Source organism: Hippoglossus stenolepis, chromosome 1, assembly GCF_022539355.2.
Source record: "Hippoglossus stenolepis isolate QCI-W04-F060 chromosome 1, HSTE1.2, whole genome shotgun sequence".
Lineage (NCBI taxonomy): Eukaryota > Metazoa > Chordata > Actinopteri > Pleuronectiformes > Pleuronectidae > Hippoglossus > Hippoglossus stenolepis.
The window spans coordinates 15,583,276-15,606,679 of NC_061483.1; the positions used below are offsets into that span (position 1 = coordinate 15,583,276).

General features: G+C 41.6%; 3 protein-coding genes across 6 annotated transcripts; 2 read left to right on the forward strand and 1 right to left on the reverse strand.

The window, feature by feature from the left end:
- Window positions 1–3,515: 3,515 nt before the first annotated feature.
- Window positions 3,516–9,896, reverse strand: LOC118107320 (transcriptional repressor CTCF). Of its 2 annotated transcripts, none has more exons than XM_035155635.2 (13): window positions 9,759–9,896; window positions 7,891–8,170; window positions 7,616–7,798; window positions 7,144–7,513; window positions 6,821–6,991; window positions 6,571–6,704; window positions 6,367–6,487; window positions 6,130–6,279; window positions 5,700–5,860; window positions 5,433–5,615; window positions 5,180–5,339; window positions 4,739–4,885; window positions 3,516–4,628 (listed from the first exon to the last, which is right to left on the reverse strand). In XM_035155635.2, the coding sequence occupies exons 2-13, from the start codon at window positions 8,146–8,148 to the stop codon at window positions 4,363–4,365; spliced, it is 2,304 nt and encodes a 767-aa protein (XP_035011526.1). In that variant the 5' UTR covers window positions 8,149–8,170; window positions 9,759–9,896; the 3' UTR covers window positions 3,516–4,362. The 2 variants fall into 2 exon arrangements, with proteins under 2 accessions (XP_035011526.1, XP_035011527.1); XM_035155636.2 differs by lacking the exon at window positions 9,759–9,896 and adding an exon at window positions 9,142–9,273.
- A 92-nt stretch (window positions 9,897–9,988) lies between these two features.
- Window positions 9,989–17,389, forward strand: LOC118107284 (serine-rich adhesin for platelets). 2 transcript variants are annotated; one of them, XM_035155634.2, is made up of 11 exons: window positions 9,989–10,219; window positions 10,438–10,509; window positions 11,790–12,071; window positions 13,000–13,103; window positions 13,240–13,687; window positions 13,772–13,864; window positions 13,947–13,983; window positions 14,662–14,733; window positions 14,824–14,996; window positions 16,153–16,221; window positions 16,342–17,389. In XM_035155634.2, exons 1-11 carry the CDS (start codon window positions 9,989–9,991, stop codon window positions 16,546–16,548), a joined length of 1,788 nt encoding a protein of 595 aa, XP_035011525.1. In that variant the 3' UTR covers window positions 16,549–17,389. The 2 variants fall into 2 exon arrangements, with proteins under 2 accessions (XP_035011525.1, XP_035011523.1); XM_035155632.2 differs by having other exon boundaries at window positions 14,824–16,221.
- Window positions 17,390–18,757: 1,368 nt separating this feature from the next.
- nudt21 (nudix hydrolase 21) lies at window positions 18,758–21,985 on the forward strand. 2 transcript variants are annotated; one of them, XM_035158473.1, is made up of 7 exons: window positions 18,758–19,080; window positions 20,024–20,224; window positions 20,319–20,382; window positions 20,470–20,559; window positions 20,677–20,752; window positions 20,862–20,976; window positions 21,498–21,985. In XM_035158473.1, exons 1-7 carry the CDS (start codon window positions 18,959–18,961, stop codon window positions 21,517–21,519), a joined length of 690 nt encoding a protein of 229 aa, XP_035014364.1. In that variant the 5' UTR covers window positions 18,758–18,958; the 3' UTR covers window positions 21,520–21,985. The 2 variants fall into 2 exon arrangements, with proteins under 2 accessions (XP_035014364.1, XP_035014355.1); XM_035158464.1 differs by having other exon boundaries at window positions 18,759–19,080; window positions 21,083–21,985.
- Window positions 21,986–23,404: the final 1,419 nt, after the last annotated feature.

Consider the following 23,404-nt stretch of genomic DNA (forward strand, 5'->3'; position numbering starts at 1 on the left):
AATAATAATCTGCTAATATGTACAGTCACAGGAGTCGTTTTGCTCTTCTTTTGGTTGCAATATTTTTTATTTTACTGATCTTATGTACATATTTTACATTAAACAGTCTTTTTACATATTTGCTAAAGCAAAGAATCAAATTGTTCCTTTCGCCACCGATGAAAACACAGTTTGGACCATCGCTTGTTCATGATCACTGAAATACAACAAAACGTAACGGGCCGCTTTTATTTTGAAACCTCGTTATTCCAACCGGAAACGGTGTGGCGGCTAGTTGCTGTGGCAACAAGGATGTCCCTCGGTCTGTCACAGTTGAGTCAGTCGCTGCTGTCGGTGCTGCGCTGGCGACGCCGCCGTGAATCCAGCGGAAAAACACAGACATGATGTTTCCAAAGCAGAAACAGAGACAGAGAGAGGACCGAGGTCAGCAGCCGTCACCCCGGGAGCTCCGGTCCGACGTGTAGGGTCAGTTGGAGCCGTTAGATCAACGAGGGGCTGCCGCTGCTGCTGCACCGAGGCCCGAGGCTACAAGTTAGTTTGAGTCGAGGGAAGAAAAACATGTGGCGCTGTTTCTTTACTCCTGATTTCCTGCAAAACACCACGTCACAGCCGATATGACCATCTTCCATATTTAATAACCGACAGGCTGGAAATCAACGGTCTGTAGACGTCACAAACACGGAGCGAGGAGATCTGAACAGAGAATAGACAGAAGTGAATAAACCTAAAATAAATCACAATTGTTTTCACAGACCGAATATAAGTTAATACAAGTGTGACATGTGTTTGGGGTCGTTCAGTGCAGACTGGACAAGTCTAAGTTAAGATTTATTTATTTTTTCATCTAGACCTCAGGGATATTTCCTTGTCTTGCTTTCATAAATAAAATAAAGTTTTTACAAATTTGAACGTGGGTTTCAAACAGGGTGTAACTTAAATAACTGATTCATTCATTCCCAGCAATAAGAGGGAACATTTGAGAATCTCTAAGTTAAGTTTCCCTTAACTTTTTCCTTAGCTAAAGAACTTCACTGCAGGGACTTGTACCAGTATAACATGAGCAGGAGGTTCCCAACCTTAGAAACCACAGACTCACAGACTGTCTGTGTTGTCAGGAGAAACAAAACATGGATAAATACCTCACAGATAATTAACACTTGTTATAGAGGAGGATTTCCACCAGGAGAGACTGAAACTATCAGAGAGAATTCTGCAAATATGTTCAATATTCTCTTCACAGATCATGTTTGATTAAATCTGCCTGTATACACTGGTGAAAATTATTTTAAAAGATGCTACATTTCTAGTTTGTGCAACGTTGTACTTGAACTCAACAACATTTCAGAGGAAAATATATTATTTATATTTATTAAGTAGATTCTCCGATTATTTATAAAGCATATGAGGATGTGACAAAAACTTAAATTTAGCCAACTATTTTGACACTGAGTCAATTTCCTGCAAAAGCACCAAATGTTGCCTGTTCTGGCTTCTCAAATGTGACTATCAACGATTATTTATTTTAATTATTTTGATGTTTGGACTATTTACCCAACTTTTTAATTTGTTTACTGTTTACAAAATAAAGCGAAAAATAATCAACTGGAGTAAGGATCTGTGTCCTCTCTTCACCTCTGCCTATATGTTCTAGAAACTCTGGTTACAGTCATACAGAAATCCTGCTAACCTGTTTTCAGTATACAGATGACGACAACCAGCATGTTAAAATAAAGAATTCATAAATCCATTATGATATGAGGCAGATAACTTGGCTTCTGCCCTGGAAGGACCTTTGCAGCCGACACAAATATCAGCACTAGAGAGAGAATAGTTAATCTAATGAATATGTGAGAGAATGATGGGATGCCATTGAAGGCATTTAATCAGCATCAACATGCACATCTCACATGATGTGGATTCATGTGACATGTCACATGCAAAGAAGCAGTATTTTGTATCATTCTGTTGCCTGTTGATATCAGTTCAATCCGAGATAATTGTATGATCTGTGAAGAATCTGTGCTTCAGCTGTGTGTTTATACCATGAAGTGGAAAAAGCCAATACATTTAGTGTAACATATATCAATATTAAGTTAAATAATTTTAATGTTTTGTAAATGCAAAATGTAGTTAGTTTAGGCAGTTATATTAAATATAATATTAATATTTAGATTCACTCCATGGTCGTATAGAAAAGAAAACCCTTCACACATCACACCCAGTATCCAAACTGCCACTATAACCATCATCATTAAAGATACTAACATCTATTCTGGTGTCTTAACTCCAAACCTTACTCATAGTGGTGTTTCCACTGGAAGAAACATTTCATCAGCTGTTCTTGTGTAAAGGTAGAATGACCCATGATCAAACAAGTATCCCAAAAAAGTCTTCCTCAACCCACACATACTACAGAGACCTTTCTGTGACTGATCCAGAGCACAGGCTACATGTGCAGGAGCTTACCTTTTCTATCCCGGAGCCAAATGCAATTCAGCATCTCAGCAACGAGATTGTTTTTCGAGATCAGACTCCAGATATCTTCCATGACGATGGTTACATCAGCAGTTTGGACATTTACATTGCTGCAATGAAATCTCAGGCATAATATTCAGTTAAGTGTCCTGCAGTCACTGATGTAGTCCAAAATCAGACAAGCACTAAATAGTTCTACATCCATATTATTTTGTCCATATTTCGACCACTTTCAGGTTCATGTTATTTTACGGAAGCAACTAGTAAAACATGTTTTTATGGTGTAATGTTCAGAACATTCATTATTTGTCATACAACTTATTGCTGCAGTTCCCTTTTTTTTTTTTAACCTTCTGACGGTAATGTTCCGCTTTAGCTCCTGATTCTTATAAAAAAAAACAAAAACCTGGCCTGGTTAGCCAGCAGGATCACTCTTATGTGATTGGTCAACTGCTTTGAGTGTGTCAGAAATATCACGCCTCTAACCCAGAGGCGTTCCTGATCAGCAGTAAACTGCTGTAGTCAAGGTGACAATTACATAATTTCTGCCATACCAATCCAAGCCAAAACAGCCAGTAGGTGGGCACATCACGTGATGTAGATGCTGTACGGGGAAAAAAAGCCAGGGACGTGAAGAAAGTGTTTCAGGCACTTCAGGAGCAAAGCTTTTCCATCCACAAAAAGCTACACGACACTTAGGAGAAAAACCAGAGAAGCAACCGTTGCAAACTAATCAGACATCCCACATGCACGGATGCATGTAGTATAGAAATGTAAATACTGTATTCATCAAGTATGTGTTCAGTTATGTTAAAAAGTTAAACTCTAGACACACAAATGAGTGAAGAGCTTAATATCAAGTCCTCGATTTAATAAAATATAGTTGCAATACACTGATTTCTGTTAGCACCCAGTTTCAGTGATTCAAGCCCTTTCTGCTGTAACTACCCCACTAACCTACGTTAACTGCCCAGTTAACCCAGACTGATTTTAAATATCCAGTATTGAAAATATTACAGCTCCAGAAACCTAAACGTCAGTCTCAATGCCTAATTTTTTTTATTGGTTGTACAGTCATACATCTGTTTTCTTCTGACACACAGTTAATAAAATGTCATTCAAGCTGCTACGTAGCATTGCCAATGGTACAAAAGGAAAACATCAACCCAAAGTGGAATGACTACATATTGGAACAAAAACAACAGCCTTTCCTTGCACTCAGACATATTTAGTACATATGCATCATCTACGGGTGACAGTAGGAAAAGGGAGCTTTAGATAAGCAGTCTATCAAGCTTTTAAAAACAAAAAAATCTTAAAAAGGGACCTAGTAACCACAGAAAACAAAATAATAAAAAATATTCAAAATATCTCTTTTATCTTGAAGTGACTGTGATCAATGGCAGTAACATTTTCCTGAAGGTAGTTGCTCTTTTTCAGGAAATTTATGAGAAATCTCACTGAATTTCAGCTCAATATGGAAACCAAAATAAAGCAAGGTACCCTACTACTTAGCTTGTACCCATTTACACAGGTGCATTTCTTAGCAATAGATGTATGACAAAAACAGTGGGTTGGAAATAAATTGTAAAAATATATGAACGGTTTAGATTTAGTTAATTTTACTTTAAAGACAACAGTGAAAAAGACACTGCTTTCAATTACAGCCACTTCAAACTCAAATGTACTGAAAATCTTTTTCGGTTGTTAAATCCTTATTAAAAATCTTTTTCACTTAATCCAAGTCTTTGTTGATACATGTTTAAAAATCAATATCTTAAATTACAACAGTGATGTTTGTTTTCTGTGCAGGATAGTGTTTGTGATCCTAAATGCCAAGATTTAAAATTAAGATGTGGTCATGGGTTGTTTAAAGGTTCACATCCATCACCGGTCCATCATGCTGAGGATCATCTCAGGGGTCAGATCTCCGTTGGGCGGGGCGCCGGACAGCTGCGCTACCTCTGCTGTCCCCTCTTCATGGGACAACTCCTCCATCTCAATGGTCGACTTCCCTTCACCGACCACCACCTGCTCTACACCATCATCGGTGACGTCCTCCTGTTCATCGTGTTCAACTCCGACCTCCTTCTTCACTATGATGTCATCAACCTCTCCAGTGGCCTCGTCCTCAACACGGATGATGGCAGCCGCTGTTGAGAACGTTTCAGGTCAGACTCAAATGTATTTTTACAGACTGTTACAATGGTTTAAAATCAAATAATTATGATCTGATGGTTTAGTTGTGTAAATGCACACTCACTGTCTATCTTGTTCTTCGGGGGCCGCCCGCGTTTCCTCTTGACTGGTGGCTCCACGGGAGCTGGGATGGGGACGACTGGTTCAGCCTGTTCCATCTCGATTTCAGCTAGCAGCTCGTCTTCTTCCTCTGCTTCATCCAAGTCCCCCTCTACATATCAAAGTATGATGAGCACGTATGAGTTAAAACGCTGACTTGAGTATATAGACAGTTTAACTCACAGTTACCACATCAAAAAAGCTTAGTACATGTACATGGACAGAAAGATACTTTTACTTAAGTTATGGGGGAAAAATATCGGTCAGTGATCACAACAGCATTATTGGCTTATATCAAAAATGACTCAGTTGCTACTGGTTTGATTTGGGAGGCATATTCTATAAGAGCTTTCCAATAAAGACATCAAATGGAGGTGGACTAACTTATCAGAAGCGTATACAATACCTGTGTCGTCATCATCTTCTTCATCATCTTCATCTTCATCATCAGCCCTGGCCTGCATCTTCCTCTTCCTGCCACGACGACCCTTTTTGGGTGTAGGGGTTCCATTTTCTTCTCCAGCACTCTCACCCGTGCAGCTGTCAGCATGACGCAGCATCGTGTTCTGTGGAGCCCATTAACAATTTTCACTACTCAGTGACAAATGTAAACAAAATAAATAAAACCAATGCTAAGCATGTTAAAAGCTCAGTCTTACCCTGCGTGTAAATGTCTTGTTACACTTTTCGCAGACAAAGGCAGTGGGGATGAAGTTGGGATCGTGGTAGCGCTTGAAGTGCATGTCCAGGAGCTGTTTCTGCCGGAATGTTTTCTCACACTGGCTGCAGGCAAACGGCTTCTCCCCTGTGTGTGTGCGCTTGTGCATTATCATGTGGCGTTCCTGTAGCACAACAGATCCAATTCAGCAGGGAAATAAAATGACGATCACCGTACATGTTTTACATTGTGGGGACGTGACACACACCTGTCTGCAGCAGTAGTCACACTTGTCACACTTGAAACGTTTCTCATTCTTGTGGGACTTCTGGTGTTGGATGAGAGCGTAGCGCTCGTGAAATACAGCGTCACAGTAACGGCATTTCTTTCCCGTCTCAATAAAAGAGTGCTGCTTGCGCAAATGAACACCTGAGAGAAAATACAGCAAAGACATGACAGTCAGAGAGAGAAATACTACTCAGGCCTGTTGTATGGATGAAGACAAAAAAACTGTTCCCTCCATGTTGGAGCATTCGGATTCCTCCGATTCCGCAGTCTAAGATTATTCAAATTAAACAGCAACAAGCGACAACTATGAACTTATTTCATGATCTGCAACTAAAAGAGACCAGCCTTGCCTGCACGTCATATACTCATATACTTGTATTTTCAAGTAAAAATGGCAACACACTGCTTACCCAGGTCACTCTTGCGTGCGATGACAGTATCACAGTGTGGGCAGTGGAACTTTGCCACATTCTCTGTGTGCTTCTGCAGAATGTGCATCTTCATGGTGCCGCTCTGTGTGAAACGGGCATGGCAGATGTAGCACTCGTATGGCTTCTCACCTGCAAAAGGAGAAGAGGGAATGCAGTGAGTGCTACAGTCTTCTCAAACTAAACCTTGTTTTGAGAACAGGACACTGAGTGTGTTACCCGAATGTGTCCTCATGTGTCTCTTCAGCTTGTAAGTATCTCTGCTGGCGTAGCTGCACAGGCTGCACTGGAAGGGACGCTCCCCTGTATGAGAACGGATGTGTCTTTTCAACTTGCTCACCTGGGAAGACCAAGACAGAAACGTCAAAAAGAGGCCATCATGGGAAACGAGGAGATGAATTCGATTTTATGTAGATGACTTACCTCCACGCTGCAATAGTCACACATGGAGCACTTGAAGGGTTTCTCGTGTGTGTGTTTGTAGCGACGATGACGCACCAACTCACCGCTGGTCACAAATGCCATGTCACAATCTTGGCATTTATGTGGCCGAGTGCCTGTGTAAGAAAAGGAAATAAAACTGTATTTGCCCGAGTTGCAAAAAAACAAGAGCACATATGGATTCAAATACAACATGTTCTGATAATCATCTTAATAGAGATTTCTGAATTACCTGTGTGTGTATTGAGGTGGTTCCTCAGCAGGGTGACTGTTCTGAAAGCTCTTCCACACAAGTGACATTTATGTGGTCTCTCATCTGTGTGGCTCTTCATGTGTCTGTCCAGGTTGGAGCGTCTTGGACAGGTGTAGCTACACAGTTCACACTGGAAAGTCTTCTTCACACCTGGACACACAAAAAGGAGAAAACCAGCTCATTCAAAACTGTGAAAATCAACATCTTTTCAGGACTATATTCAGAAAGACGCTCTTCTACAATCACATTCAGATATCTTGGAAGTTATATAGTGAATCTAAAAGATGTTATGAAAGTCTAACCTTTTTTCTTGATCTTGGTGGGCTTTGGTGGCTTCATGTTGCCCACAACCTTCTCAGCATTCACTTCTGACAGCTGCCCTTCCTGCTGATCCTCCTCAAAGTCATACACAGAAACATCCATATCCCGATCGCCCTCTGCATAGCGTAGACGGCTCTTCTTTCCTTTCTTTCCTCTCCGGATAGAGCTAATGGGCTGATAGTCTGGGTCCTTTGACCATTCTGGTTCATCCTGAGCCATAGGCGGTTCCATTTCTGCTGCTTCTCCCCCTTCCACATCTTCTCCCGTCGTCCCCTGAAGCTCCCCGTGGGCTGCCTGAAGCTCCTCATGCTCTACGGTCTCCACTTCACCATTGGCACCCACTTTAACCACCTATAAGAAAATATCACCAGTTCTATTTATTGTGTCCAGACTCTAGCGAGTTGACTAAAAATGACTAATCTTGTTACACAGCAGCACAGAGCTGTTTCTCACCTGGAAGCCTTCAGGCAGGGGAAGAGTGTGACAGATTACTGGCTCTGAATCCTTGTTAATAGATGATGCATCAACATACGTGGCTTGGAGCCCCTCTACAGATGTTGCTGTAACTGGTACTTGAACCAGTTGAAGCTGACCAAGGCCTAATGCTGCACCTGCCTGCTCCTCCATATTCACCACCTATAAAGAACAGTAACCATTTAACTTGACATTTCACAACAAGATTAGTTACTGAAAATCCAACACCAACTTTACACGTGTTCTGGACCAACCTGGAGCGTGATGATCTGACCCTCGTCTCCACCAGTAACAGTCACTGTGCTGCCTCCCTCTAACACCTCAGTCTTCATTTGGAGCAGAGTGGGATCGAGACCCTCCATCACCATCATCTCCATGTTACCAGCCACCTCCCCCTGTTGAGCTAGAGATGCCCCTTGTATCAAGTCCTCTCCGTCGTCTGTCAGGACCTTTCCAGCTGCACTCAGGGCAGCAGCCTGAGCGGCCTCCATGGAAACAACCTCGCCCTCCATGGCAACGGGCTAACCGACACTCCTAATAAAGAAGACAAACATTATTTGACAGTTAGCACAACTTGTGTTTACAAATTGAAAGACTAGAGATGTTCTTATTAATTATCTTTTTCACACCGATAGCCAAGGCGTGTTAACCAGTAGCAGACAATTAAAATGTACTATGTAAAATGGATTAGTGTGACACGTTAAAAAGCAACAATACATTTTCTTTTGTGCAAATAGTAGCATTAACAGAAGAACTGAAAACACACCAGCAGTACTGCTGCAAATGCAGTAAATCAGAAAGAAAACAGACCACCTGGCCAATACAGTGTTTCCCCATTGAATGTATACACACACGCGGGTGGTGTTGATGTACCAGGATGCAGAGATCAGCACCTCAGTGCTACAGTGGCCGGTCCCGGGAAAGCACCTCTGGATTTTATAAATATTTTAACTGTTTGGCTGAATATTAATCAGGTAAAATGTGTACTGGCACAGTTAATAATGTGCATCTCTCAGACCTTTAAATCGCTGATTGAAGGGCTGCTGATTAGTTTGGCATATATTGATTTAATTCACCAATGGTGTCTACTGCTTAAAAGCTAGGTAAACTTGATAGTATATTTCATAATATGATGTATGGAGCTACTACAAAGCACTCATCTCCCTACCACAGCAGACACGTACATGCCCTTAATAAAGCAAGGAGTGAAACTAAGTACATTTACTCCACTATTCTCTCCACATATGTACTGTGATAACAATGTTGGCACACATATCAAAATGGATCCTTATTAATTCAATGGCAATGGAGGAATCGCTGTAGCTGAAAATAATATTTACATTTGTATAAATAATGTGAAGATGAATTACTAAGTACGACTATCAGATACATGTAGTTAGAACAATTCCATTTCCTCAGATAGTGCGCAGTAGAAGTACAAAGCAGCACAAGCGAATTGCTCAAGACGAGTACAAATACTTCAAAACTATAGTAAAGAACCGTACTTGATTAAGTGTACTTCGGTAGATAACCCCTCTGCTATAATGTACAACCCTGCAGTGAACTTTTAAAAAGTAGACGTGCTCCTTCGTGTGATCTGATCAGCCATCGATGCTTCATGTTCGCCAATAACAGAAACTGCACAGTCGATCAATCCACCAACGCCTCGTTCACTTGCTTATCCGTTTTAGTACGGTTTAGTTTATCCGGACTAGTTATCGGTTCATCCGACTAAACGCACATATCAGTGAATCGATGCTAACTACTAAACTCGTGATAGTTGTTTAACTCGGTAGGCGCGACTGTGTCTGAAAACAGGAAACAAAGGGCACGATAAGATGGACGACAGGCCCGAAACTAACTTTAAACACAACTACTGATCAATCCAACCATCCCGGGGCGAGCATCGGGAAATATCAGCCGAAAAAACACCGTAATGCCCAACTGGGCGAGGGAGCAGCAGTTTATAGAGGGATTTAGTGCAGTTTGGATAACGATAGAGGGAGACAAACACCCCCCGCCAACCGCCTGGCCGGTAAGCCCGACCGTGACACCTAGAGGCCGGCGACGGCTCCTACAAAAACCTCCCCGTGTTTGGACGCTAAGCGGCGGCTTTACTTACCCCCGTCTGCTCCTTCCACTCCTGGTATTCGTTCGGTGTCTGTGCCCCCGCTGCGGTCTCGTCGGTCCTGCTGTGGTCGGCACCTGGATGATGTGTGGCGGACTAATATTTTTCTCCCGCTTTACAGGAGTGGGCCTAACACAAAATGGCGGCTCCGGGGAGCGGACGCGGCTGCGCGGACCCAGCGCCCGAGGGAAAGAAGGGGAGTGGTGGAGCCCAGGCTGTGGGTGATGGGCGCCAGATTTGAATTCCTCCGGGGGCGTGGAAACGTGACGGGGCTGATCGATACCACTGACCGATTATTATTTGTTCGATTTATGAAGAGATCAGCTCACCGTGACACGAGCGCGACTCCTACACCCCAGATCCAACAGCCCAGTCAGTGTTTACTCAAAACACAGGTTGTTTTCAGTAGAGGAAGTTATTCAGATCATCAACCGCAGGAGGGCGGTATTAGTGCTGTAGGTGCAGGGCGGGCCTCTCACACACACACACACACACACACACACACACACGCACGCACGCACACACACAGAAACTGATGCATCTCAGGGCTTTTCATTGACTTCCATCCATTGTGTAGAGCCTTTTCCAAAACCTCATCCCTAACCTTAACTAATACCAATCCATGCCAAACTGTAACCTCACCACAATTCTTATTTTACTCCCAACCAACCAGGACCAACTAACCAGGACCTCAGAAATGACTTACCCCTCACAAAGTGTTTACACGGAAAAAGGCCCTGAAGAGGTAACAAAATGAACAAACACACACACACATACGTTGCCATATGTCACTTGTGGACATAGAATGAAATGTATTTCCTGGAGACTTACCCTAACTTTAACACCTGACCTAAAAATCTACTATTTGCCCTTTTGAGGTAGTGAAGGCGTAGTCTTACCTAAACTGTCAATTCATCCTACCTTTATGAATGTTTGAATGTTCAGTTTTTGTTGACAGGACTTATTTCAACTGTATGATAATTTGCGGAGGATGTAGTTGTTGGTGGTGTTAAACTGTAAAACATTGTAGTGAGTTATTTAGTCTACCTTCACTGATTTGAATTGGTTGGAGAAAATAATAGGTCAACATACAGTGCAGTTTGGCTTGTTGGTCTTCAACAAAAACAGAATTAACAGGGACACATGAGCATAATAACAAGCAGGCAAGAGCTAATTAACATGAGAATGGCTGTGTTACTATGGTGATCCACTTTGATAGATTTTAGGCTTTTTGAAATACCCTACATTTTTTTTCCTTTTAGGTTACAAGTAGTCAAATGGCTGCTGTCACATTACTCCACGTGGAAAAGCTGACAAGCGTTCATAGGTGGAAAACAATTTATTTCTGGGTTGTTTGGTTGAGGGGGAAACCGCTGAGAAAAGTATAAGTCCACATGTCTTTTCCCTCAAAAATGTAAATACTTCAATAGACCGACAGAAAAAATGTATAATCCCCATAGAAGAATAGTGCTGGTTAATCAAACTATTACAAATCAGTGATGAATGATTTAAAGTAGAGGTGACCAGCAACATAGCAGCCGGTTGTGTGTGTGTGTGTGTGTGTGTGTGTGTGTGTGTGTGTGTGTGTGTGTGTGTGTGTGTGTGTGTGTGTGTGTGTGTGTGTGTGAGAAATTTCACAAGTAAGGGTTCTAACAATCCTCTAATGGCTATTTAGTGCAGTTTCCTCGAGTATCATTGACCTATTTTGCTCCGACATTTACTGAAAGAATAGAATTGTGTGTGTATATGTACAGTTTTTGAGTTGTGAATGATTCTTCCAGTTCAGCTTGACACTTACAGCATTTCAGAGCATCTTCTCCGCATATAAAATAAATAATTAATTTGTTACATAACCAATAGAACATTTTGTCCATTTCAGCTTTTTGCTCTGCAGTGTGTCCATACATTTGCACATGGATGTTCCAGGATGCATGGATGAAACAAATGTCGATGAGGTCACTGTGCTCCTCTCTTTCTTTCTCTTCTTATTTTATCACCATCTTTCTCTCATGGTTTTCCACTCAGAGGGGAGGGGGCAGAGAAAGGCGAGGCTCTGTTGTCAGATCTGTCAGTCTAGCCCGGCCTGGCCCCTCCCACCCCAGTGTGGAAGCATTACATACTGCTGGTGCTTGTGCTCTTAGCAACGGTGCCTCAGCAACAGAGCCACGGCAACAGAGCTCCACGGCAACAGCGTGCCGTGTCTCCCCAATGGAGCTGCCATTGGGCGGACCAGCGCTCAGGCACTACACCCAGAGCCGACCGAGACCTCATCGACAAAAACTGAACTATCGTCCCAGCAGACCACAGGTACCGTAAAGGAGGATCACACAGGGTATTATTTTTGAAAAAATGGAGTGTGAGGGTGGGGGAAAGGTGGTGGAAGGGAGAGAGAAAGAGAGGGGGGAGAGATGTAATAGGGTACAGAGGGGAGAGGCAGGGGGAAGGGAAGGATGGAGGGGGAGAGCAGTAAAAGATGCCTGGTCTCTGCTTGAATGAGGCAGTCCTATTGTACCGGTCACCAGCAGTTTGAAGAACCCACACTTGGTATTTGCTGTGTAAAAGACCATGATGACTATGTAGGAGAGCGGCTGGTACTTTGGTCTGAATGTCTTCTCTTGCTCTCACTGAAAAAAAGCTAGTGGCATTTATTTATTTATTTTTCACAGGCTGGTGTCAAAATGTAGACTGTGTGATCATCTCCATTTTTCCCTGAGCTGATGGTATTGTCACAGAGCTATTAGGCTGTCGACATTGAGTCACTCCCTTGGCCACAAATGGCCGGGGAGACAAAATTCAAGGCAATTCCCCTGACAGGAGATCATATAACGGTGACTTCTGCTAAATTTGTGTTCTGCAGTCAACCTCCTGGCTTTTATTGCCACTTGTGGGCACAGATGTTAATATGATCAGGATGATGCAACATCGAACAGCTGCAATTTCAATATCACATTACCTATATTGGCAAAATGAGTTATCTTGCTTCCATTCCTCATTCAATATCCAGAGACGCCCCCCCATCGTACGTTACTGAGCAACTGACTCCCAGGTGGCTGGTTTGTAGCATGACTGCATGAGAGACTCAAACCAAAATACACCTATAGAGGAAGAGGAAAGACTAGGCCAGAGTGTGTGGGTTTTTCAGAGGTGAGAGTTATGTAACGTAAAGTTACATATGATGCAAGTTGCTCTTCAGCATAAGTTTGTTTGATTGGTCTGTATTGTGTGTGGTAACCAGGAGACAATAATCGAGAGTGAACATGAAGTCCTCGAGCTCATGGGGCGAGTGGATGAAGGAGTCGAAGAGTTCTTTACTAAGAGGGTACTTCCTACTGATACACTGTGAGTATCACAGCTGACACGTGACATTGTCTTTACTGTCCCTTCATTTGGCTGAGCTAGATACAAACTATACTGCTTTAACAAACTGTGCAACTGAATATGCTTAGATTTTAAATATATTTAATCCTTTATGTAGGAAAAATCAGGATGAGGAAACCATCACAGTGCACGAAGTGGCTCCTGCCAGCTCTGTCCCTTGTCCACCCCAGACAAAAACACTCAGGAGGAAGCTCGGCGATTTCTTCACACTCAAAAAGAGACGAGGTCTGAAATCGGAGCCAAGCCATGAGGGGCGCCCCAAAAAGGCCTCCATCGCTGATTTCATTCGCCCGCTCAGGGAGGTCGCCAGAGCTGAGAAAGATAAAGAAAAGGACAGAGTAAAGGAACATGACAAGGAAAATGAAAAGGAAAAAGCGAAAGATGGAGAGTCGGCTGTTCAGGAGACACCTGTTTCTGGTGCTGCCCCACTTAGAGGTGACGCGGCGCCTCCACGCCGAGCTCTCAGAGAGGGGAAGTCCCAATCTCTCATTCTGCTGTCTGGATCAGCAGCTGCAGGGCACACCAATGCCAGAAACACTGCAAAGGTGAGTTTAAGTTACTGTATATGCATTCAGATCAGTAGATGAGCTTTGAAAAAACCCTTATATCTCTGCTGTTGCTGATTTCAGAAACAATTCGAAGGCCAGAATAGTTTTGAACAGAAACTCCATCTCATGCTTCAACGTATTGGAGTTTCCAAACCCCCACCAGAAGAGACACAGGTGTGTGAATGTGTGTGTCTGAATTGACATGTTTATACTGTGGGAGTCATCAAGGGTTACCTTACATCTTTTTCTATCGTAGAATCAGGAGGGAGAGATGAAGAAAGCAGAATCTGAAGGTATGTCCATTTATATATTAGATTTTTAATATCAAGCCATTGATGTCCACAGTGGAATTATAATCATTATTCCCTTTACAGCAATTTTGGTATTTTGCTAAACTCAGCACAAAGGTCAAAGTATGAGGCTATAGCACATGTTTTTGTTTACATTCTTTTTTAAAGTTGTTTTTGTTTTAAGTCCTTTATTTATTTATTTTGAAAAATGTTAGTGGAAATATCCATGTTTTTAAAAAATGCACAAAATTACCTTATAGACTGCAACAAGAATGAAAATCATCAGAGGGGCGGTTTATACCCTGCGTGTTGCAATTCTAACATTTTTATATTTTATAATAATATATACATATACATACATACATTTTTTATTTTTTTTAATTAGAAAGAAATATAATTTGCTCACCAATTAAATTATAATAAATTTTGTAATATAGTCTTTAATCACTACTGGGCTCTTCTTTGCTCCAGCTTATGTTAATGAAGTGAAATTTCAGGGATTTATATCAAAAGGAGAGACTTTTTAACATGGATGAATTCTCCTTTAAAAAGATTTAATATTTCAGACACAGCGCTGATAAGACACGTAGATGTATTTGACCTTCCTCCATCTATTATAAGGACAAAATAAGGAATTAATTCTGCTGGTGAAATACGACGTAAATCATCTTTTTGTCGCAGGAACCATCATTGACAGTAAACCTGAGCCAACGGCATCTTTCTCAAAACCTCGAACAATGTCTGCGTCCTCAGGTAAAAACACGCAAACACAAAACACAATTCCTGCTCTTATATGTGCAGTGTAGAATACGCTAAATTGTTTCAACATTTTTTATTCTTTAGATACAAGGCATCAAATTCGACCAAGTGTGTCAGCACACGAGTCAGCTGGGAAACCTGCTCTGCTCCCAAAGCCAGTCATCAAGCCAGGTGCACCCCCCACAACATCTGGCCGCAACACACCTGAGAACGAGCTGGCCCAAATACAGGAAGGGGAGACGAACACGCCCACTAAAGTCAGTCCAACTGCAGCCCCGTCTCCTCCTCCCGCCCCCACTGCTACCACCATTCCTACTGTTCCGACAATGTCAGATTCAATCCCCGACTCAATTTCCCCTTCAAGTACTGTAACTCCCTCCGACACAGATATATGCACTGACTCTGTTAACACTACTGCAGCAGCTACAATACCCACGAATGCTACAGAGCTTGACAGCACAGCCTCAGAAGGTAGTGCAGCTACCACCACACTGCCCACCACTACCACCCCGACAACCCTCACAAGCACCACTACACCCACTGATCCCCCTGCCACTGTCTCAGTTATTTCCACTTCCTCTGTGCCCATCCCTCCCAGCCCCTCTGTCACTTCCGATTTAACCACAACAACAACGCCTTCCATTACCACCATTGAATCTGTCTCCGCTCCCATCAGTGAAAGTTCCGTTTCCACAGCATCGCTTAATCTGTCGCCTATATCGACTTTGCCAGAGCTAAATGGTATTCTCTCAGTCGATGCTTCTCCTGGTGACGCAGCTATTTCTGTCTACACCACAGCTGCTTCACCCTCAACCAGCACATCAACTGCACCATCATGCTTGTCCACCACCATCAATTCATTTACTGAAGCTAGTGATGATTCCACTTTGGTCGCCTCCCCTTGCTGTGGGACTTTACTTTCACCAGTTGCAGAAAATTCATCTCCAACATCAAACTCCTATGATGCGATCCCAGCTACTGTCTCACCTGATGCCCCCGTTGCCACTTCCTCCACCCTGATCGCTGCGGCCCCTCCTCCCCCCAGCTCCACCACCAATAGAAGCCCAACTCCCACTGACTGCATCAACTCCATCCCTGCTTCCACCGTTACTCACCCAGTCATTCCTAGCCCCACTGACATCTGTGTTCCCTCTACATCTTGTGTTGAAACAACCCCCACAGACACCACTTCCACCACCACCACTTTAAACCATGCAGAAACCACTCCCACCAGCAGCTCAGCAACCACAGCAGGAGTTAGCTCCACACTGGCGACTGACTCAGACCCAGATTATTTTAACAATGCGACCACTACACTTACTATCCCCACAACCCCAACTATCTTTGTTAGTGATAGCTCAAGTGCTACTTCTCAACATTTGACCAGTCCAGCACACTCTAATGATCGTCCAGGCCAAGATAAAGATCTACAGACATCTCCTGAAGAACAACCCAGTGCAGAGCCTGCAGAGAAGAGCACAGGTATGTTTTCTGTGAGCATGTGACATATGCATGTATGTCTGCTTTAATATGTATGTATATGTAGGTTGGATGCTGTGTTTTGTGATATTTTTCTCATTCATATTTTTCTCCCCATGGCAGATGAGGAGCTTGAGATGGTTCAAAAGAGTAAACAAACTGAGATGGATGAGGAAAAGGGAGTTGTTGATGATGAGAAGAGGCATGAAAAACCAACGTTGGTCAGCAGTGAAGAAACAAGGAAAGAAGTGCAGGAAGAAAGTGAGAAAGCTGAAGAAGACGCAGTGGCTGAACCTCTATCGGGGAGAGAGGGTGAGTGGTGTGAGGTGAGTGATGAGGTAGAAGTAAAAGAGGGAGAAGTAGAAGAGGGAGTAGTTGAGGGTCCCAAACAAGAGGAAACAAAGTCAACAAGCGAGAAGTAATTGAAAAAAAAAGCTAAATACGGGACCAACTACTGTGACAGCGACAGGAGTTGCCACAGTAAAGAGACGGGGGGATGATCCATGGCACTTCCCACAGGGACCACCACGTTACTGCAGCACACCACACAGGGTGGGCCACTGGACCAAAGAACTGAGATCTCCTTGGTGTGATGTAATCAACGAATCCAGCAGTGTCTTTGTCCTTTTTTTAACTTCTGTTTGACTTTTTTGCATTGCACGTATGATTATGTACCATAAGACAACTACTGTGGTAAATGACACCATGTTTACAATAGGTGGATAAGAGACATAGATATGACTATTAAATGGAATATTGAATTGATTCTTTCTCTCTGTTTGTTTTATGTGTGAATATGTGATGTTAATGCAAATGAATGTATTTTCACTTGAAAATCTAAACCCCAAGATAGTTGCGAGAGGTTTCTGGAGCTCATGGAGATAACTAAGCTGGTATCATAGCTGCTCCCATATTGTTGTGTCTACCCACAAAGGTGCCAGATTTGATTAGTCTAATAACAAATGAGCAAACTTCATCCACATTGGAAACCTGTGAAATGTTGTTGAAAGATCTGGAAAAAGCTCATAAGCATGAGTGAGGATTTATTTGCCTTACCATTGTTTCTAAGGTTAAGGAATTTATGTTTGAAAATATCTAGGTCAAAAATGTTGTGTATCTGAGCCATGAAATGGAAGTAATTCTGATAAATTAAACATTTTCACAACTGAAACACAGTCATAATTTTATCCAAACCAATTCTATACTTTGTAGTTGTAGTTGAATGTGTTTCGTTGCATGTACAACAAACTCAAATAGTCCAAAATTCAAAGCCTGTGGTACTGGATGTAACGAAGGTTGTTCCACCTGTCAATGTTGGTCTTGTTAATGTCGATAACCAGACAACCTGGTAATATCATGAAAGGTCTGGAGGAAGAGAGGTGTGTGAACGGACAAAGCACAGAGAGGTTTTTTAAATAATTGTCCCTATATGCTCCTTTATTTTAAAACCTCTCTGTGTAATGTCTGTTTACACTCCTCTCTTCCTTTTAAAAATGGGATGTATGTCCCTATATGCTCTTTATGCTCAGCAGAAGAGCATTGCAACTTTAGCGGAGATGAACAGTGTTTCTGGCAAGGGTGCAGTTTCTGGTGATCGTGATGTATTTCACAGTTATGTAATAAGCCTGTTTTTTTTGTGGTTGATTAAATGACATACAGAGCATAAACCTTCCCAAACAAATTATTTAAACACATACTTTTAGATCATATGTATTTATAACTGTATCATATCTCAATATCAACTGTCAGTCAAGAAAACTAAACTGTTAAGACTCTGAACTACAGAGCAGAGCTCAGATATCATAAACAAACAAACACATGCCAGCATTGTTCAATGGGGAGCAAACAGGCCCAGTCTGTCTGTCCTCTTAAATGTTAGAAATACACAAAAAAGACATCTTATAACTTCACACAGAAGGTGATGTCTTCAGATGACATGCTGAGTTTACTGCAACATTAACAAGAAAAGGATCAACTCCTCACATTAAAGCAGCTGTTTGTTTAGACTAAAATTATTATTTCTCAATTAAAAAGATATTTGCATTGTTGTATATGAATATACAGATAGATATATGCTTGGTGTTTCACTGCAAGACTTGCTCCATTTGTAAAAAAAAAGAAAAAGGGGGGGTTTATGTACGGTGGCTAACAGAGTTTTAAAAAGAACTGCAAATGAAGAAGACACATGCAAATAGAAAAAACACGTGTAAGTTAAGAAAACGACACTGGAAATGTGTCCTGGGGACCCAACAAGGCTGTAGTTCAATGCTGTGAAGTTATTGAAGTCTGTTACTCATCAGTGGTGATGGAACTTCTCAAAGCTCATCACTTGTTTGGGTCCCCTGGAAACATTTCCATTGTCTTTTTTCAGTTTTACCTTTCTTTGCAGTGCACGTGTCTTCAAATTGATGAAGTTGTTTTCTTAATTTTTTTTTTGCATGTGTTTTCTTAATATGCAATGCGTTGAGCTCTCTTGGCCACCGTATTTATGGGCACTGGGGCCTGTTTAGTTGTTCGTCCTCCAAACAGCAGGTGTCGCTGGAGGGGATATCCCACCGGAACACGGGACCTCACCCGGAAAAGGAGGACGGAGGGAAAAGACGGTGGAGCAATTGTTGTTGGACTGTGCGCAAATATTTGGTTTTTCTTTGGCTCTTTCGACAATCCAGTGAGTTTTTAACCCACCAACACTCGACGCACCCTCGCAGCAGGCTTCCGTCTCGCCCTGCTCTCCGCAGAGATGTCCGTGGTGCCTCCCAGTCGCTCGGCCGCCGGATGGCCGCGCGGTGGTGCCGTTCAGTTCGGGAACAAGTACATCAGCGGGCCCGCGAAACCGCTCACCCTGGAGAGGACCATCAACCTGTGAGTCCACGAGCCGAAAATAATGCACCTGAAGCCGGTACCACTGTCTACATGGGTCCGGAGCTCACGTGTGCACCGTCCACCGGCAGTAGAGGGTAGAAGAAAAAGTGATAGCAGCTCAATTAGCTGTTAAAACAGTAAATGGGACACTGGACACAGTGTTTCCATTGATAACTTTTTGATTGTTCAGTGTATAAAACATCAGATAATGGTGTATAACAACATATAGATATTTTCAGACATTTTGAAATGTTACAGTGGGAAAGGTACTGGTGTAAAGTATAAGTTGAGTATTGCTTCAGTTTCAGGGTCCTGGTGTTGTACATGCTGCCCATTGTCTCACTGGGACACTTGAACTGACCAGAACTATGATCCATGTTATTAGTAGTAAAGGTCTGCTGTGAAAATGGCATGTTAACTTATGTGAATGATCTGGCCTTAAATGTGTTCGTTCTCCGACAATAACAGACTAAAGTAGGAGAGGGAGTCGGAACTTTGAGAAAAGTATCATATAGGGTGATAATATAATACATTTTGATGCTTTTTTCTGAACTTTTCTTAACTAATGTATTGTAGAAAATTGTACAATGGTCATTGAAATTATTGCTGCAATTTTTCAACTGATTTGATGAAAAATTAGCTCATTAATTGTTTTTTAAGTGAAATTGCCTTAAAATCACTAGTTTCAGCTTCTCAAATGGGAACATTTTCTGGTTTTCTCTGTCATCTATAACATTAAAGTAAACATTTGACTTTTCTACTGTTGGTCGGGCAAAACAAGTCATTAAGAACTGTCATCTTGCATTAAAGGCATGTAAAGTAAAGTTAGAAACCTGCCAGTGTGTTTCTCCATAAATGCAATCCCTGGCTAAAATGTACTGTATAATGCAGCTTTATTTTGGATTGTGTATTAAGACTTGCCATGTGTTTATTTTTGTTTCAGATATCCTCTCACCAACTACACATTCGGCACCAAGGAGCCTCTGTATGAGAAGGACAGTTCGGTGGCAGCCCGGTTCCAGAGGATGCGGGAGGAGTTTGATAAAATGGGAATGCGAAGGACAGTCGAGGGTGTCCTCATTGTCCATGAACACAGACTGCCTCACGTGTTGCTTCTACAGCTGGGCACCACCTTCTTTAAACTGTGAGTAGTCGATGTTCAGAGGCTCCTGTAAAAACTGGTAGAAGTGTGTTTTCTTTATTGAACAATTGTGTGAGAGTTTGCTTTTCTCCTGCAGGCCTGGTGGAGAGCTGAGTCCTGGAGAAGATGAGGTGGAGGGTCTGAAGCGCCTGATGACTGAGGTAGCTACGTCACACCGCAGTTTAAGCTTCTTGTTGCTGTGATGATTGTGGAGTTTTACATGTTTTTAACTTTAATTTGAATTTTAGATCCTCGGGCGACAGGACGGGGTGAAGCAGGACTGGGTGATTGACGACTGTATCGGAAACTGGTGGCGCCCCAACTTTGAGCCTCCACAGGTTAGTGACACAGACGACAAGGACAGTAAGAAGTCTTGATGATTTAAATAAAGGAAGTAACCATTTTAAAAGGTACTGATATTTCATGTTTACTAATTACATCTTTACGATTTGCAGTACCCCTACATTCCAGCTCACATCACCAAACCCAAGGAGCATAAGAAACTGTTCCTGGTCCAGCTGCAGGAAAAAGGTCAATATATTACTATATAACTTGTTATATTACTTAAGTTTAATAGATTTAAATGGTTCACATGTATTATTCCTTCTTGTTTTTAAATATTTGCTTCATGTTTCTACAGCGCTGTTTGCTGTCCCCAAAAACTATAAACTGGTGGCAGCACCATTGTTTGAACTGTATGACAATGCTCCTGGATATGGACCAATCATTTCCAGTCTACCACAGCTACTGAGCAGGTAATCTTCTTGTCCTATGCATGAATTTAGTGATTGTAAAAAATACCTAATTTAACTGGAAAAGACTCAGTGGCAAAATCTGAGAAAGCACTTTATTATGTCTAAGGTTCAACTGTGGGCAGCAGGGTGGCACGGAGCCTACAGCTCTACAGACTGATATCCATCCTGCTGATATTTCTGAGCACAACACTGGAGACCTTTTTAAATTGAGTAACTAAACCTGCAACACATCAGGCCAGAAAGAGGAAAAGGAGATTTGAGAGTTTGCAGATATAAATAAAATGAAATCATCCTGTTTATATGAAATGAAACAGCAGTGTGAGTGTTTGTTACTTTGATTAAAGTTGTCCTTTGATGCACCAGTCACACACTCAGGTGTGCAGACATATTTATTTCTGTGTTTTGAATAAATTGGCTCAAAAGGGGAAACAATGTATTACAAAGAAAATCAGTATTGTCACTGGACTCCTGCAAGAATTTAATAAAGATGGTCATCATTTACCATAAACTGCTTTTTACAGGTTCAACTTCATCTACAACTAACGTGAGTGAACAGGAGTCCCACCTGGCTGTCTCTGTGAGTGCAGCCCCGTCTGAGTGAAGCTTAAACATAGAAGAACAATGTGATAAAAGAGACTTGTCTCTGGCTCAACTTTGACAGAAAAAAAAATACTTGTCATGTCAGGTATATTTACAGTCCATGGGGGTGTTTATACTGTTAGAAGAAAACGAAAATGTCATGTGAATGTTTCTTTTTTTTATCGGACAGAAACTGCTAGGTTTTGTGGTATCTGAGTGCTTATTCCAGTTTGTTCACGATCTGATTTTATGTTGTCTCAGGAGGTCAGTGTGATTAAACAAAATACAAAATTGAGTTTCCTGTTTTAACCTGTAATAATGATGTTTTTTTTCCTTTTAATAAAGCAGTCCTTTGAGTGTGTTTTTTATAAAGTTTTCAGAGTGGCTGACTGTTACGAAATAATTATATAAAAACTTTTTTGCAAAGTGATTTTAATTATTGTCAATTTATTTAATTTACCAATCACCTCAATGAATTTAAGGCAGTACTATATTTAAGTACTAATGTTAAAACACAGAAAAACATTTTTCATTTACATTCACACTGGGTAAAATGACAAAATACCACTAGTGTGATTATTTCACTCATATTTTATTATCATGTGGAAGGAACAATTATCTTTAACTGCAACACAAAATTCCAAATGCATTGCACTAGGTCAGATTGCAGCGCACGCTGATGTGCTGCGGAAAGCCCGGCTGGATGCATTGTTGAAATTAATGTAAGAGGAATGAAAAGGCATTTGTTATAAAATCACGTTACCTAGGAGCTGAGGCCTTTCTGTGGCTCCTGAAGCACAAAGGTCATGTTTTTTATGTAGGTTAATTAAATTGAGTGTTTGCTCACTTCCTGAATGTAGCCTGTATGATACAATATCCATCCTTTCTCTAAACCGCTTATGTTCAAAGTCATGGGGTCCTGGATTCATCCCAACACACACCAGGCTATGTTATTATACTGTATTATTCTACATATTTTAGATGACAAGTCATAACTGTATTAACTGAACAAACCACATGCTGGCTTTGCTGCCCTGCACATGTAAATATGTTTTTACTACATCTGTCCTAATGTGGAATGTTACATTGGAAAGACATTTCTCTAAAGCCGACCTAATAAAACTAACAACTGTGCCGGGACCCCAAAGATATTGTCTTTTACATATGATTGAAACACCTAAAGTAAACTTAGTTAAGCTGTATTTCAGACTCATATCACTATCAAAATAAATCAATGGCAAAACACAAAAAAATATAGAAATACAATCAGATTAAAAAACGCAAAGCCATGTGTTCTCCAAGTGTCTCCAAAAACAAGATGGGTGCCTTGTGTCACTTAATGTCTTCTCAGTTATTGGCTTTGTAATAAAACATTTTTTGAGTCTGTTCCATAAAATCCCTCAGCACAACATGAAATATGGAAACATTGCCACCAACAAACTTGCTTTTTGCACTTGTCCATCTTGGAAGGCTGAGACAAATCTCTGGATACATCATGTTATATAACAGACAGAAGAAAAAAAAAACCTTATCAACTAATCATGTGTGATTTTAACCAATAGTAAGAGTCCTATTCTAGAAGCATAAACAACCTAAGTGAAGAAAAGGATTTCAGGGTCTTGTCTTCACACACTAAATATTTTGCAATTAGATTTAGTTCCATCTTCCCATCTGTTCATTGGGGGCTTAACCCTAACATATCAACACCAGCAAATCAAATTATATACTATAGTAAATCACTTTTTTTCTCTTCCCTAAGTACAGCTTTAACGCACACTTTTCATTTCAGCCACAGTCCAACATGTAATATTAGTTTTGCACGTGGTTCGCCAGCTCTGCCTGACAGTCT